Genomic DNA, 14,679 nt, shown 5'->3' on the forward strand with positions numbered 1-14,679 from the left:
TTAATCTACTAACTTTTTTCAGGATCAAACCCCCAGGCGACCTTTTGATTACTAGGCGAGCACTATAACTACTGTACTCAGCTATTTTGTATAGGATAAATGAGAAAGGGAACCAGTAGGAGGCACCTTAATTTCTAGACATTAAGTGCTGTGTACAGTTATGGGAAAATTAACTTTACAACCAATACACTAAACAACATATCATATTTAACAACAAGAACTAACATCAAGACATTAACTTCATTCTATGCTTCCAAAGTCAGCTACACTAATTTTAGAGATAAATAGCTGAGTAGTCAAATGATAGTGCTCGCCCCCCAATCAGGTCACCAGTTTGGACCTGAGCAAACTCAATAGCTTTGTGAAGGTTCAGAACATGACCCAGATATCCTCTTCATTGCACAAGAAACAGCTGATCTTAGTTAATCTCAAAAACCATCAAAACTTTGGAAAGGTTTCCGTTTAGGTTTTGAGATTTAAAATTAAGGATTGATTCAACCTTTATCAGTATTTATTCGTGATGGTCAAAACCAGAAATTTCAAATCTCAAAACCGAAACCAAAACTTATCATATCATATCAAATCATCACTGGCCATATCAATGAGTTCATCTGCTAATAACATTTGTGTTTCTTTGGGCTTAGGAGACCATTTTTGGAACCATTAACGAACAAATTCGATGCATGTTCAAATGATCATGAAGTATGGTGTGAACACTTCCAAGAGATAAATGTACCTCAAATGCAACTTTCCGATTTTCACACACAACTTGTCGTACTCGCTCAATATTTACGTCATTGACTGCTGTTGAAGGATGTCCACTACGAGGATATTCGTCAATGCTTTCACAGACTTCACAAAACCATTTGTGCCACTCATTAACTTGACTTTTCTTCATCACCTCTTCTCCATAAGCTTGAATTAACAATTTAAGAGTCTCACAAGGGGGTTTTTAAAAGTAAAACACAGAACTTAATGTTCACACAAAGTTCATGGAATGCCATTTTTCAATGCAGGTACACAACCTACAGTAACCGACGATGTAGACTTGCAAGTACACGAAAAGCGCTTACCAATGTTGCACTACGGGGCTTGTCAGCTAAACCCTTTCTACCCTCTCCTATATGCTATATGCCCTCCCCAGGAGTCGTACTAACTACTGCAAGGTGAATTTCCCACTGGCGATCACCCCAAATGTCTACAGAAATTCATTCCGGGAACTTTTTGACTGTTATATTTAGTATTTAAGATGGCTTTTGAAGTTCAGTTGTTACTGAATGGTCATCAGTTTGCTCTATAGCTAACAGCTTGTGCGAAAACAGTGTTAAAAACAATAATAATGATGAAAAAAAAATAAAAATATCAGCAGTTTCAAAAATAAATCTGCCAAAATCTTCAATTTTGAAACTTTTGAATCTCAAAACTGAAACTTTTCCAAAGTTTTGATGGTTTTTAGATTTGAGATTCAGTTTTGACACATCCCTAGTATTTATATGATCTCATATTAATGTTACATTTTGTCAGTTTAGGAGTCCTCTTTATTATAGTTTTGAATGCATATAGAATTTTTTTAATTTTTTATTATAACAGAAAAGATAGGTTTTGAGATTCAAGATTTGGGAATCAATTTTTTAAGGTTTGGGCTCGGTTTTGAGATTCTAAATTTCTAGTTTTGAACATCGTAGTCAGGACTCTCATCTTGCATTATTCTGCTTAAGTGTTTTACAGAAGTGTCAAAGAAAACTGCTAAAGAACACGATTATCTACAAACATAGGTTACAAAAAAGAAAACCATAAATAATTTAGTATATTTATTTAACGCTCTTTTAAAATTATAATTAGCTGTATATTTAAATTTACAATTTCAAAAATCAGAAAACTGATTCAGATGGTAAAAAAAGGAGAACGTCTTCACAGTTTGGTACACAGAGGCGATGGATAAAATAATACCTAAACAGTTAACAGCTATGTCCACTATGCTGTGAGTATAAACAATTTACAATGAGGAGTGTGGAGGGTGAGTTTAGAGTCGAAGCCAGTACATGGATGCACGGATCCTGGTGTAGTCGGGCAGTTGCTCTACGGGTCCGACAGCAGCCACAGCAGGACAACGGTCGTAGATGTACTTTGTAGCTACTGCCTGTACATCCTTGGCTGTCACAGCCTGCCAATCAATCAACACACATTTCACTTGTCAATAGTATTTAGGGCGATTAATTAATTTCTTTGATAATGTCTACAGAAGTAGCTTCATATATGGATGAATCACAAACACTTCAAATCTTGTTGATATACTGGGGATCAAATTAAGAGGTAGGCCACCTTCACACACGGAAGTGCATCAAGTTGTGCGTACAAAGTGTATCGTAGTTAAGCAAAAAGGGTGTTGAAATTTCCAATACATTATTTGATTTTACTTAGAGGAACCTGAGTGGTTTGGAAGGTAAAAAAAAACTGTTGAATCTTGGTCATATCATAAGAGCAAGATTCAGCAGTATAAGAAAATTAAGTTTGTGCGAACTAAAAACGTTAGTTGGATAGGGTAACAAAATAAAATTAGAAATTATCTTAATTCTTAATTCCATTTATAAGATATTTTAACATATACAATTTTACTGGGTATATAACCCTGTTAGGTAAGTCTGATGTAATGTGTTAGGTAAGGTAAGATTGTGGATAATGATTCAATCACAATACTGTAGAGGTCTAAGAAGTTGAGAGTGCCAAAGGTTGCAGTGATCCAGTAAACTATTGAAATGAACCTAATTTATGTTGTTTAGGCCTATGCATATTAAAAAATCAAATTGTAAATCTTGAAGTGAAGTGGATGAGCAGCAAAAATAAGAATAATCACAAAAATATCTTACGTTGATCCTAGCCTCCAGTTCGTGGACAGGGATGCGACGTCCGTAGCACAACATCTGGCGACCGATGTCCTCGCACACTGGGGTGGTGCCGTCCAGCTGCAGCAACATGTTGGTCTTCAGTAGGTTCTTAGCTCTCTCCACCTCTCCCTCAGTCAGGGCGTTGCAGATTCTCATCCACTCTGACTGAATGTTATACAACATGTCCTGCAACAACACAATTCACATTTAAACTGGCCATTCTTGGCTGCTCTAAAGAAGTTTGTAGTGTTTTCTATGTCTCCAATCAGTTACTAACATAAGAAATCTATTTACCACCAAACAAAGAGTATTCCTCAACAATAGTGTTTACTGACCTTCCTTTTACATACCACATCAAAAGACAAACGTTTTTGGTGCTACTTAGCCACATCTAGGGGTGGTTATGGATGGTGTTTGTCTATTGTATTGATAATCTATCCAACCTATAAACCCAAGATGGTTACATTTTATGCATGATAAATACACAAGTGAAGTAAGCAACTAAGCACAGTGCTCAAGGGTCCTAATTTCTCTCATATTACTAGAATACCAACAATTATTTCAAGTCAGTCACTTTCTTACGTTAGTTTAGCAAAATAATCTTGACCTTGTTCTAATGCCTTATAGAAGTTACACAGTTGCCAAAGAGCTGTGAATTACTGCTGAAAAACCAGCCCAAACAAATCCATAATCATACTTATACTGAGAATGTCATTTACATAATCCCCTCCCTGTGGCCTCTACATACCACAGGTTGAGAAACATTGCACTGTATGGTGTTCTGAGTCACTGTATGACACAAGATTGCTACAGTGTCAAGTTACCTCAATGTCCAGCCTCTCAGAGACGAAGTAGACACCCCACAGGCCAGTGTCCTTGTAGCATGTGTTGAAGCTTTGGAAGGAGTGAGCAAGGTTGTCCTCGGCAGCTGCCTTCGCCAGACGAGAGGCGTTGTTGGTGCCGCCGCCCTGGGAACGGTCCCACGCGCCGATCAGAGTGTTTGCGACCATGAGGGGAATGTTGTCAGCACTCTCCCAGCCGGCACCCTCTACTGCGATGGCAATATGCGCCAACGGGATGCTGTCGTCCCTCAGCCTCATCTCCGATCCTGCGACAGAGAAGTACAGTCACAGTATTATCATACAGTGTTATGAGTGTCAAAAAAGTGAAATTTAGTAAAGTACCGGTATAACTCTGATTAATTGAAAAAAATAAAGAAGACAAAGCTATTTAAATTCAACCCTTTTTTAATTCAATCATTGATTTAAATTTAAAGGCTATCTTTATTCCAAGTAGGCTAAACTACAACAACAAAGGTTTTTTATAGTTATTTTATGAACTTTAACTAGGCTATATCTTAGTATGAGATCCAAGTTGTTGTCATCTCCATTAAATTCCTTCTATTCCCACAGTGACAAACAATTTCTGTTGCATGGCTAATTTTTCAACTGATATGTACTTTTTATGATGGGTTTGGTTATCCTGGTGAGTTGGTGGGTTTACAATGTACTAAAAAAAACAACAAATGATAATAAGGAAAGTTTTTGTCATTGAAGAAAATAGTGTTTTTGTTATCCTTAGCTAAATTTAAACAATACATAAAATTACCTTGACTCAAGAACAAATATTTAAGAAAAAAAAGAAAAAAATTAACTTTTGGAACTTGCAAAAAAATTCTCTTCAGGTAAAAAAAAAAATAGTACGTATGCATTAAACATTATTCTTTTTGTTTCACTAGATAAGATTCTAGAAAAAAACAAAAGCAGAAAAGTATGCAAATCGTACTGTAAGTTAGTACATCTTACACAAACAACATTGGAAAAAACTACAATCCCTTGTACATATCAAACAGTAAAACTCCCCTTAACCAAGTCCTTTCCGGACCTCTCCACTGCAATTTTATTCGTATTTTGGCCATGCGAACCTCGTTACTTGTACAATTTGACCTCAATTAAGTTTCTGCCATAGCCTAGAGTGGTCCTGCACCAAGACCAACATAAGATTCATATAATAACCACTTTACACATTAACATTACTACTTGGTAACAGCATTACTTTTGATAAAATCCATAGGTGATTGGCGGGATTTGAACCCAGGACCTCAGATACCGGAGTTTAGCACTCTACCACTAGACCAGCTCGCTTTAACCAAATAATCCAGTAGATCCAGTGGTATTGATGTCAAGGTTAATCGGTTAACCATACTGTATCTGAAATCAGAGTGATGAAGGACGTACCAGTAAAGCGGCAAGCCTTGACGTCAGGTATGTCAATCTCGTAGGAAGGTTTGCCAGTGAAGTACTGACTGGCCAGCTTGCACAGCTCCTCATGGTTCACTCCCCCAGCACCAGCCAACACCATGCGACCAGGCTTGTAGAAGGAGTCAATGTACTCCTTCAGGTCCTTGCGCTGGATAGACCTGCACAACAACCCCAAGCACAAATTGACAATAATTTACTAATCAAAGAGATGGGCATTAGTAATGAGTCATAAAATGAATATGAGGCCGTCCAAAAACGGATGTGTCACATGAGCCGGGGATATTGCCGTCACCTTAGCATCAGAGCGTTCACATCATTGAGTATACATCTAGAACAATAGCATGCATGTTATCTATTAACTATACAGCCGGATGTGTATCTCTCTATACAGCCAGAGGTAAAGTGTGCTTTGTGATGACAAAATATCACAAGCCAATTGAAATTTATCTCTAGATTTGTTTACAGCAAAGGAGTGGTGAATGAGGGCAGAGTGGGACAGCAGACATAAGATGTGGACGCTACCATAGCTGAAGGCAAAAACTCTCTGATGCTAGAAGGCGGCAATAGCCCAGCCCAAAGCAAGGCCAATGCAAAACATCTGTTACTTTCTGGAAATTGTAAATAGCTTATTTCTGACCTGAAGATGTGCTCTATTTTCTACGACACAATACAAAAAAATATGTACAACTGTAGTGCTCTAGTTGATTTTTCCAACAAAAGATTCTTCCATAGACAAAACAGGTACCGCTAACATAAACCTTTATTGATTGTGATGACCATAATGTTTCTTTTGAATTTATTCCATATGCATTGCAGATGGGTTATTTGCAAAACATTAGATGTATCTAGACTGGTATGACTATGCTTACTGTAAAACATTATTGACAGTAAGACATGATAACAAACTGCCTGTAGCCTATACATTAGTTTGATTACTAACTTGATGTTTTTGGTGGGTCCTAGGATCGTCCTTCCTAGAGATGTTCCTTGGAAGGCAGTGGCATGTAAGTAATCAAACACAACTTCCTGAAGGTTTGTTTCTACTTCTTGCATTTCTCTCAAAATCACTCCTCGTTCCCTTTCAATTTCAGCTTCTCCTAAAAATAGACGTCTTAGTTTGAGACTTCTGATTAACTGAGGAAATAAAGTTGTTACCTTCTACCTTTTAAGTTTTTTTTTTTTTTTTTTTTTTTTTTTTTTTTTTTTTTTTTTTTAAAGAGGTAGGTAGCCTCTTTGAACATTCACAAGAATGAACAGTAGCGGTACTGATCAATTTTGATTAACGGCATTGGTAAGAGAACCCACAACATTGCTGCATAATTTCACAGCCCATTGCACAAATGACTTAATATGTTTTAGGGTTGGATTAGATCCCTTTATTTCAAGCAGTCTTTATGTAGATTATATTTCATATAATTATACATTGACATACAGTAAAACTCCTCATATCCAACCTTAGGTCCCATCAAAAGTCATACATATCAAAAGAGGTGTACAAGCAGTTACATTTTCAAGTAAAGCCAAATTTCGCCTACAAGCATGAGGGATTGAAGTCAGTAAATCAAGTATAAGGCAAAATTTTACAATCACGATGTAATTGGGATTGTAGGACTCATCTGTGCAATCAAAAAATTAATGCTTTCACCACGATTGTAAATGATGACGATGAAGTTTCAGTGATCACAAGAGACTACGAGGATATTTCAGCGACTGTAGGAGATAATCAATATTTTGCAGAGACTCCCGGGCCGATAATGATGTTCATACGACCGCAGTAGAGGTCTAAAATTTTCCCGCAATCACGGAAGACGATGATACTGATTTTTTGTGATTGCGGGAGACGATGAGAATGAGTACACAAGCCGGTGGGTATTTAAGATTTTGCAGCCATCGCGGGAGTCTACGATGGTGATGATTAAATGGCCAAGTGAGATGTTCTTGGTTGTACCACGATCAAGGAGGGCGATGATGATTTTTTGCAGCAGATGTTTAGGATTTTGCTGCTATGAAAAAAATCAAGAAAATTGTGAAATAAATAAACTTCCTTGCGTGAAAACAAATTTTTTATCCTCCTGATATCCGACCTCTATGCCGTTCTGACGAAGTCCTGGTTCTGACACGATCGGATATGACGGGATCTACTTTAGTAAAATAGGCTAAACAATGAATATGTTTTGTGTAACTACAAATTAAATACGAGGCATGTTTGTTAAGTATGTACCGTTTTTAAATTTCTCCGATCCAGCGCTGCAATTGGCATTTTGGACATTTGTGCTGTGTATGTGCATACAGGGTGACTGTTAAGTCTTAGGACGACTTTATAACTTTTAAACGACAAACGATATCACAACCACATTTGGTATAACGTTACTGGAAATTGTAAGCTACTTTTCTGTGTACATGGTGGTCGGATATCACCTTTGGGGGACGGTCCGTCGGAGGTCAGAAGAAAATCTTTAATGACAACCTATGTTGAGTTGTACATCATTTTAAAGGTCTACTTCAACTGAAAACAATGCCGCAAACCGCACTTCAAAAGGTTGATCCTGCGCAAAATGGCAGATGTTCAAAGATTTTCAAAATTAGCCAATTTCTTTAAGTTAAAACACTTTTTTAAATCTTTAAGCAACTGTAATTTTTTAACGGATGGTCCTTTTTAAGTACGGTTTGCGGCATTGTATTCTACTAATAAATACCTTTAATTTGATGTGCATATCGACCTATGCTTCCATTCAAGATTTACTTCCGACTCCTTGTGGGCCGTCGCCCTGAAGAGTTATTTAGATCACTGAATGTGAAGTTATGGGGATCATTTTAAAGGGAATTTTAAGCAAAGAAGAATGCCGCAAACCGTACTTCAAAAGGACCATCCGTTAAAAAATGACAGTTGTTTAAAGATTTAAAAAAGTGTTTTAATTTAAAGAAATTGGCTAATTTTGTAAATCTTTGAACATCTGCCATTTTCATCATTACAGCCATCATTACGGATGGTCCTTTTGAAGTACGGTTTGCGGCATTCTTCTTTGCTTAAAATTCCCTTTAAAATGATCCCCATAACTTCACATTCAGTGATCTAAATAACTCTTAAGGGCGACGGCCCACAAGGAGTCGGAAGTAAATCTTGAATGGAAGCATAGGTCGATATGCACATCAAATGAAAGTTATTTATTAGTAGAATACAATGCCGCAAACCGTACTTAAAAAGGACCATCCGTTAAAAAATTACAGTTGTTTAAAGATTTAAAAAAGTGTTTTAATTTAAAGAAATTGACTAATTTTGAAAATCTTTGAACATCTGCCATTTTGCGCAGGATCAACCTTTTGAAGTGCGGTTTGCGGCATTGTTTTTAGTTGAAGTAGACCTTTAAAATGATGTACAACTCAACATAGGCTGTCATTAAAGATTTTCTTCTGACCCCCGACGGGCCGTCCCCCAAAGGTGATATCCGACCACCATGTACACAGCAAAGTAGCTTACAATTTCCAGTAACGGTATACCAAATGTGGTTGTGATATCACTTGTCGTTTAAAAGTTATAAAGTCGTCCTAAGACTTAATGGTCACCCTGTATATTGGCAAGCCTGCACAGGAAATTCGACAACAATAGGCCGTGTTTACATTCGGTTTCGAGCATTCATAATGGTGCCGCCAATTGAGACTGCCACCGACTGTGAAGTGTGCGCTGTAATTAGATTTTAAAGTGCTAAAGGTGTGAAATCCAATGAAATTCATTGACAGATTTATGGCGAGAACATTAAGAGTGACGGAATGGTACGCAAGTGGGTAAAGGCATTTAAAGACGGCCGCACCAACGATCATGATTAGCAACGCACTGGGCGTCCATCTGTCATTACTGCTGGATTGAATATAAATCAGTTTTGAATTTGGTAGGTAATCAAATAGTTCTAAAATATGAACACCCTTACCTAACTTTGAGTTTTGAAGAATGTCAGCCAGGATGTCTAAAGCTTTGGGGACATCACTTTTCAAGCACTTGGCATAAAAGACCGTTTGCTCTCGTGAAGTGTAAGCGTTCAAATGTGCTCCAAGGTTTTCAACCTCCAGCTCCAAATCGGTCTGGGTTCGTTTTGATGTGCCCTAAAATAATATGGTTATAAAGTTGACATAAAAATAAATGACTGTAGGTACCTATAATTGCACATGGCCTACATTACCTATGCTATGGTACAGCCTAATTCTAATTAAAAATGTTGTGATGCCTATCAAGATGTTTTGCACATAGGGTAAGTTTGAAAAAGGAAATTTCCATTTAAATAGGCCTAGTATAATAAGCAAGTTGCTAAAAACACATAAAAATTGCTTAGGAAATAAGTTAGCTTGGGATAGTAATATTAATTTCTGAATAAAAACAATGCTGAGGGATACTTTTATGTTTCAAATTGACCATAAAACATTATATAATCCTGAAGGGGTTATAATGGGGATATCTATGTTAAAAAATATGATAGTGAGATCCTTTGTAAAGCTGTTTGGTAATTTTTAATAGGGAGTTTATCATAGAAAATATAAAAATTAAGATTAAAAGTAGGTTAATTTATTCATTTCTAATTTTTGTAGGCTTGTATCGTTTAAAATAGTTTTTGTTGTTGCTTGTATGTCGTATGACAATTGTTAATAGTTGAATTTTAAGGGGGAAGTGACTGGTAAATACTTCTAAACAAGCATTTTTCTAAAGCATTTTACACAAATGAATTTTTAGAAGAAAACTAAAATGATAGGCGAGAGTCATAAATATGAATCTAAGGAGTTTAGGAACCTTCTTCAGATGAAAAATATTTTAAAAGTTAACTGAGTAATTTGAGAGTACTTAAACGTCTGCAAGCGCTTCTCGCGGCGCTGTTCAATGGCACAACATTGCTACTGAGGCCCGAGTTGAGATTCTGAGCTGAGGTAGAGAGCACCCTTAACATTTTTTCCTTGTTGCCCTGCCTACCACCTTATTCAAATTGTAGCACCAACTGCATAAATTTGTAGGCTACAAATAGACCTCAAACTTTTAAGGATCACATTTTAATACATGAGATAGCCTATATTTACATACCTTAAAGGCCATGTGTTCCAGAAAGTGAGCGACTCCATTGTTCTCCTCAGTTTCAAATCGAGATCCAGCATCGATCCACAATCCAATGGTGGCAGTTGGAGCCCCGGTGTCTTCGGTGGCTACCCTCAACCCACTGTCAAGTGTGGTAGTTTTTGTGGGAGGAAAGTTAACCAGGATCTCTTTAAGTTGAGGTGCAGAGCTAGTAAATCGCTCTGGAATCTAGAAAGGAGATTTTTACAGTGGGCTAATAAGAAATAATGAATTGTCACTGCTATTCACAAATGTTCAAACCCTGTTTTCTTCTTCGTTCTATTGACTAGAAGTTAATCTCAAACAAATAAATCACAACTAGCCGTCTAACATTTGTTTGGGGTTTCTACTACAGTTAAGCTGGCAGAAAGTTAAATGGACATTCATACATTCGGCATTTACAAAAGAATTGCTTGTCTCTGCTTACGATTAAATGTGTAGTTCTACAAGCTCCTCAGACAATGGTAACAGTCCAGGCTCATTTGATAGCTTATTTTACTTTAGGGAGTTAGGCTTAGCTAACTTATTTGGGCTTTAAATTAACTTAAAAATATAATGTTACATTTACACAATTATATGAATTCTTTTCTTGTGCAACTGTAAATTAAGTAACGTGTTTTGCAAGTTCGTTGAATTTTATTTAGATCACCTTTTGTGATGTCCTTTGAGTAAACTGGAAGACAATAATCAAATAGGCCTAATGACAGAACTAAGGCCCTTATTAGTTTTGTTTTGGAACTCATAAGTAAAATCCCTTTAAACCTAGACCTTGCAGCCGGCCGAGGGCTAGGTAGCTGACTCATGGTCAGTCGGGTCAAGTCTTAATAAAAAAATCACTCCAAGCGTTTTTAAATTCTTATTATCCAGGAATGTACCTATTCCCCTAAGTTTACTCATCCATATGTAAACCAAACAGAGCAATAGATAACGCCATTACTCAAAACAATCAGCCTCAAACCAAGAAAGTATTTCTCAGGTTCGTGTACAGCTTTAAACAAGTTGACATCAGGGGTGGACAGACGGGTGTACCTAGGGAAGGCAGCCAAAACAAGATGCACGCCCATCCCCAAAAGCTTGGTCGCAACCACCTAATGTGACGGGCCAGGACATACTACAATGGCCTGCTACAAGTTGAGTCGCTGAAAAAGCACGGTGGCAGCCACTGACTAGCTATACTACAGTCCTTTTGCTGCCACCGAGGTGGGTGGATGCGACCCGATTGTGTGAAGTGCTCCAAGTTTGATCAATTTTAGCCTTTGATGTCCTTTGAGTAAACTGTAAGACAATAATCAAATAGGCCTAGGCCTGCTGACAGAACTAAGGCCCTTATTAGTAAATTGAAGATGTTAGCCTCCGGATTGCCAAATAATATAAGAAAAGGTGCAAATACCTGCTATTAAGCAATCCAATATTGTTGTTAACACAACTAGTTTCGGTGCCTGTGTCATCATGGCTGTACAAGGACGGTTTTCTTTCTTCGTACGAAGAGCGTCATATAGTTTACGGTGAAAATAATAACTAAACATTTAAACACGACACAAACACGAATACGAGACATTTATAGTAACTGATCTGTTTTCTTAACTGATAGGCCTAGATTGATATATTGATGGCCGATTTGCGGGAAAATGCAGTCGCACAGCGTTTTACCTATAGGCCTATGGTCACGAGATAAAGGACACTTTCACGCACGTTCGTTCCTGGTATATGATCATGATACTGTCGTGTGTGTGAAAGTGTCCTTTAGGGTTAACTTAGGCTAAGTATTACGGTGTGCGACCACATTTTCCCGGGAAACGGCCATTAGTAGATTTTAACGTAAGCTTTCTTTAATTTTCCCTAGGCCTACATTCGTTCCTGATAAATGACCATGATAGGCCTACTGTTGTTGTGTGCGTGTAAGTTAAGTGTCCTTTATTTCGTGACCATATAGGTATTAAGACGCGAGGCCGCACCTTTCTGCAAAAGGGATAAATGGATCATCCATAGATTTTAGCGTGCGTGATTTGTCATTTTTCGGACATTTTGTATGACCCACGTTCGTTCCTGGTAAACTTATATGACCATGATACTGTTGTGTGCGTGAAAGTGTCCTTTATCCCGTAACCATATAGGAATTACCCTGCGCAGCCTGATTTGCCCAAAATAACGCCGTTTATTGATATTTGCAAGCGCAAGCACTTACTTATTGGTGGGTTCACACAAGAACAGGGCTTGCTTAACCCTCCGAGTGTCCATAGTTTAGGCCTTAATGTCCGCCTATTTTTGGCGCATTTGCAAGGTTTTATTAAAACCGATCTGAGAAGCTTAAAACAATGTTAATTCTACTGTTCTATATACCATTTTGTTTGGAAAATCATGGGCTTCAATATTATACATAAAACATAAGGAACATTTGTTTCAAAAAAATTTTTTAGGTAAAAAAAAAATATTTTGGAAAATTTTCAAAAAAAAAAAATAAGTTCGCGCTTAATGAAATTGTATAAATTATAGGCCTATAAATATTTGAAAATAGCCACTTTGTTCTAAATTTTATGAGGATTACAAATATATAATAATATAAGGAAGTAAGTTAGATTTGCAAATAAATAAGTTATGGGCAAAAAACAGTCTGCTACAATTACGATCGGCTCGGAGAACATACAGCGCTGAGACAGACCTCTGGAGAAAGCTTAGAATAGGTATAATGAAAAGAACGATACCTAACTCGATCCAGTTCAATCCGATTCAGTCAGTCATAGAGCCTTCGCCGTAAACGATGTTCGTGCGTCGAAAAATCGACGCGTGACCAGGGCCGTCCGAAGGGGGGGGCAACCGGGGCAAGCTGCCCCGGGCGCCGCGGCTGAGGGTGCGCCGCGCAACGGCTATTGGTATTAACCCGAAATTTCGGGAAATTTTCGGGAAAAATCCCGATTATCAGGACATGATTACATTTGTTTCGGGATTATTTTGGGACGAGATTTGATCCGATCATCGGCGATTTTGCCGCTTCGCGAGTGACGATGACGCCGCTATCGCGAGTGATGTTCACGGTAATTCCACGAACGCAGGAGGCGAAGTCATTTCGACGATCGTGCCGTGATCGCGGAGTCATACCGACGATCGCATCGTGACCGCTGAGTCATACAGACAATCGCGCCGTAACCGCTAGTCATATCGACGATTCCACCGTGACCGCGAGTCATACCGACGATTCCGCCGTGACCGCGAGTCATACCGACGATCACGCTGTGACCGCGAGACATTTCGACCGTGAGTCACAAGTCTGAAATCTATACCTGTAAATTTTTACCCTTTTTTGGTTTTGATAGATCAGTGCCACAAATAGTAAAAATTAATTTTGTTTGTCTTTTTTGGTAACTGCAATACTCAAGAATGTCGTTTATGCACAGGAAAAAAATCCTGTCCATCCCCTATTAACATAGTATTAAAATATGCGAATGCGACTATTACTGTGGGGGGGGGGGGGCACCACGACCACATTTGTCCCGGGCGCCGCTAACCCTAGGGACGGCCCTGCGCGTGACACTACACAAAGTGTGTAGCGCGTCGATTTTTCGACGATGGACGCCCGGAGGGTTAATTGGTAAATCACTTCCAATTATGCCAAATAGATTGAGGTCTATAGCTATTCACATGGAAAATAAAAGAGAACTCAAAAGACCTGACTGGGTTTGGGCTTCAGCAGAAAAGTCTGCAGGATCCTGTGAGCCTAGAACTACACTGGCTTTTACTCACTGTTTAAATCTAAGTTTCTTACCTAAAAAAACACTTCTGGATAAAGATCAGATCTTATTGTGGCTTCAAATGCTGAATATAAATGACTAAACAAAGTTAACATTCCTCGGATTCATAGCGTTCAAAGAAACTTGACTAGGAGTACCTTAGTACCTACCTAATCGAGTCGTAACACCACGCCTAAGAAAAACAAACTGCACTGCACAGGGCACGCATACATTGGAAAGAAAACTATGATAAACCAAAATTAACTATTACTTACCTTTTTAATTGCCTTGGGGCCTCTAATTCGGAGCGAATTTCCTAATTTTAATAAAGTTGCCATTTTCATTTTCACGTTCACGAGAGCAGACGTCTTCCTTTGATGTTGGAGGTCAAGAAGAAGAAGGCAAGGTTTGGTGGATTGCGAAGAAAATAAAAAATGTCATATGAAGAGAAGAACATGTATATTGAAGTTGAGGGTATTAGCATAGATTAAACATACTCCCTTGTTTTATCTATGGTTAATAGTATTAGCATTGACTATTGGATTGGATAGCATAAATAAAGTAAAACGGGATGAGAAGTCTACTTGTTTTGGTTAGTTTATGATAAAACCATAGATAAGTAAATTTCTCTTCCTTATAGAACAGGTGAAGCCAATTTTACTGTTAGTTCTGTCTGGTTCACACTAGGAGTAGAGTGTCGACGAAATTTTTTTTCT

The 14,679-nt window shown here is 38.0% G+C and overlaps 1 protein-coding gene across 1 annotated transcript; it reads right to left on the reverse strand.

Moving 5' to 3' along the window:
* Window positions 1–1,796: 1,796 nt before the first annotated feature.
* Window positions 1,797–14,357, reverse strand: LOC128995192 (mitochondrial-processing peptidase subunit beta). Its single transcript, XM_054420127.1, has 8 exons — window positions 14,239–14,357; window positions 10,209–10,427; window positions 9,073–9,244; window positions 6,087–6,243; window positions 5,123–5,304; window positions 3,710–3,993; window positions 2,868–3,071; window positions 1,797–2,164 (listed from the first exon to the last, which is right to left on the reverse strand). The coding sequence occupies exons 1-8, from the start codon at window positions 14,305–14,307 to the stop codon at window positions 2,024–2,026; spliced, it is 1,428 nt and encodes a 475-aa protein (XP_054276102.1). The 5' UTR covers window positions 14,308–14,357; the 3' UTR covers window positions 1,797–2,023.
* Between the last annotated feature and the right edge of the window lie 322 nt (window positions 14,358–14,679).

The sequence above is a fragment of the Macrosteles quadrilineatus genome, unplaced genomic scaffold, assembly GCF_028750875.1.
Source record: "Macrosteles quadrilineatus isolate MER2022 unplaced genomic scaffold, UCM_ALF_1.0 Scaffold_5__1_contigs__length_97177068, whole genome shotgun sequence".
Classification (NCBI taxonomy): Eukaryota; Metazoa; Arthropoda; class Insecta; order Hemiptera; family Cicadellidae; genus Macrosteles; species Macrosteles quadrilineatus.

Bases quoted from the DNA above. Each gene is read 5' to 3' on its own strand.
- LOC128995192 (XM_054420127.1), bottom strand. From the start codon at position 14,307: ATGAAAATGGCAACTTTATTAAAATTAGGAAATTCGCTCCGAATTAGA. The intron at 10,428-14,238 runs GTAAGTAATAGT...TCTCCTTTCTAG, and splicing joins GCCCCAAGGCAATTAAAAAG to ATTCCAGAGCGATTTACTAG. The intron at 9,245-10,208 runs GTATGTAAATAT...ATATTATTTTAG, and splicing joins TGGAACACATGGCCTTTAAG to GGCACATCAAAACGAACCCA.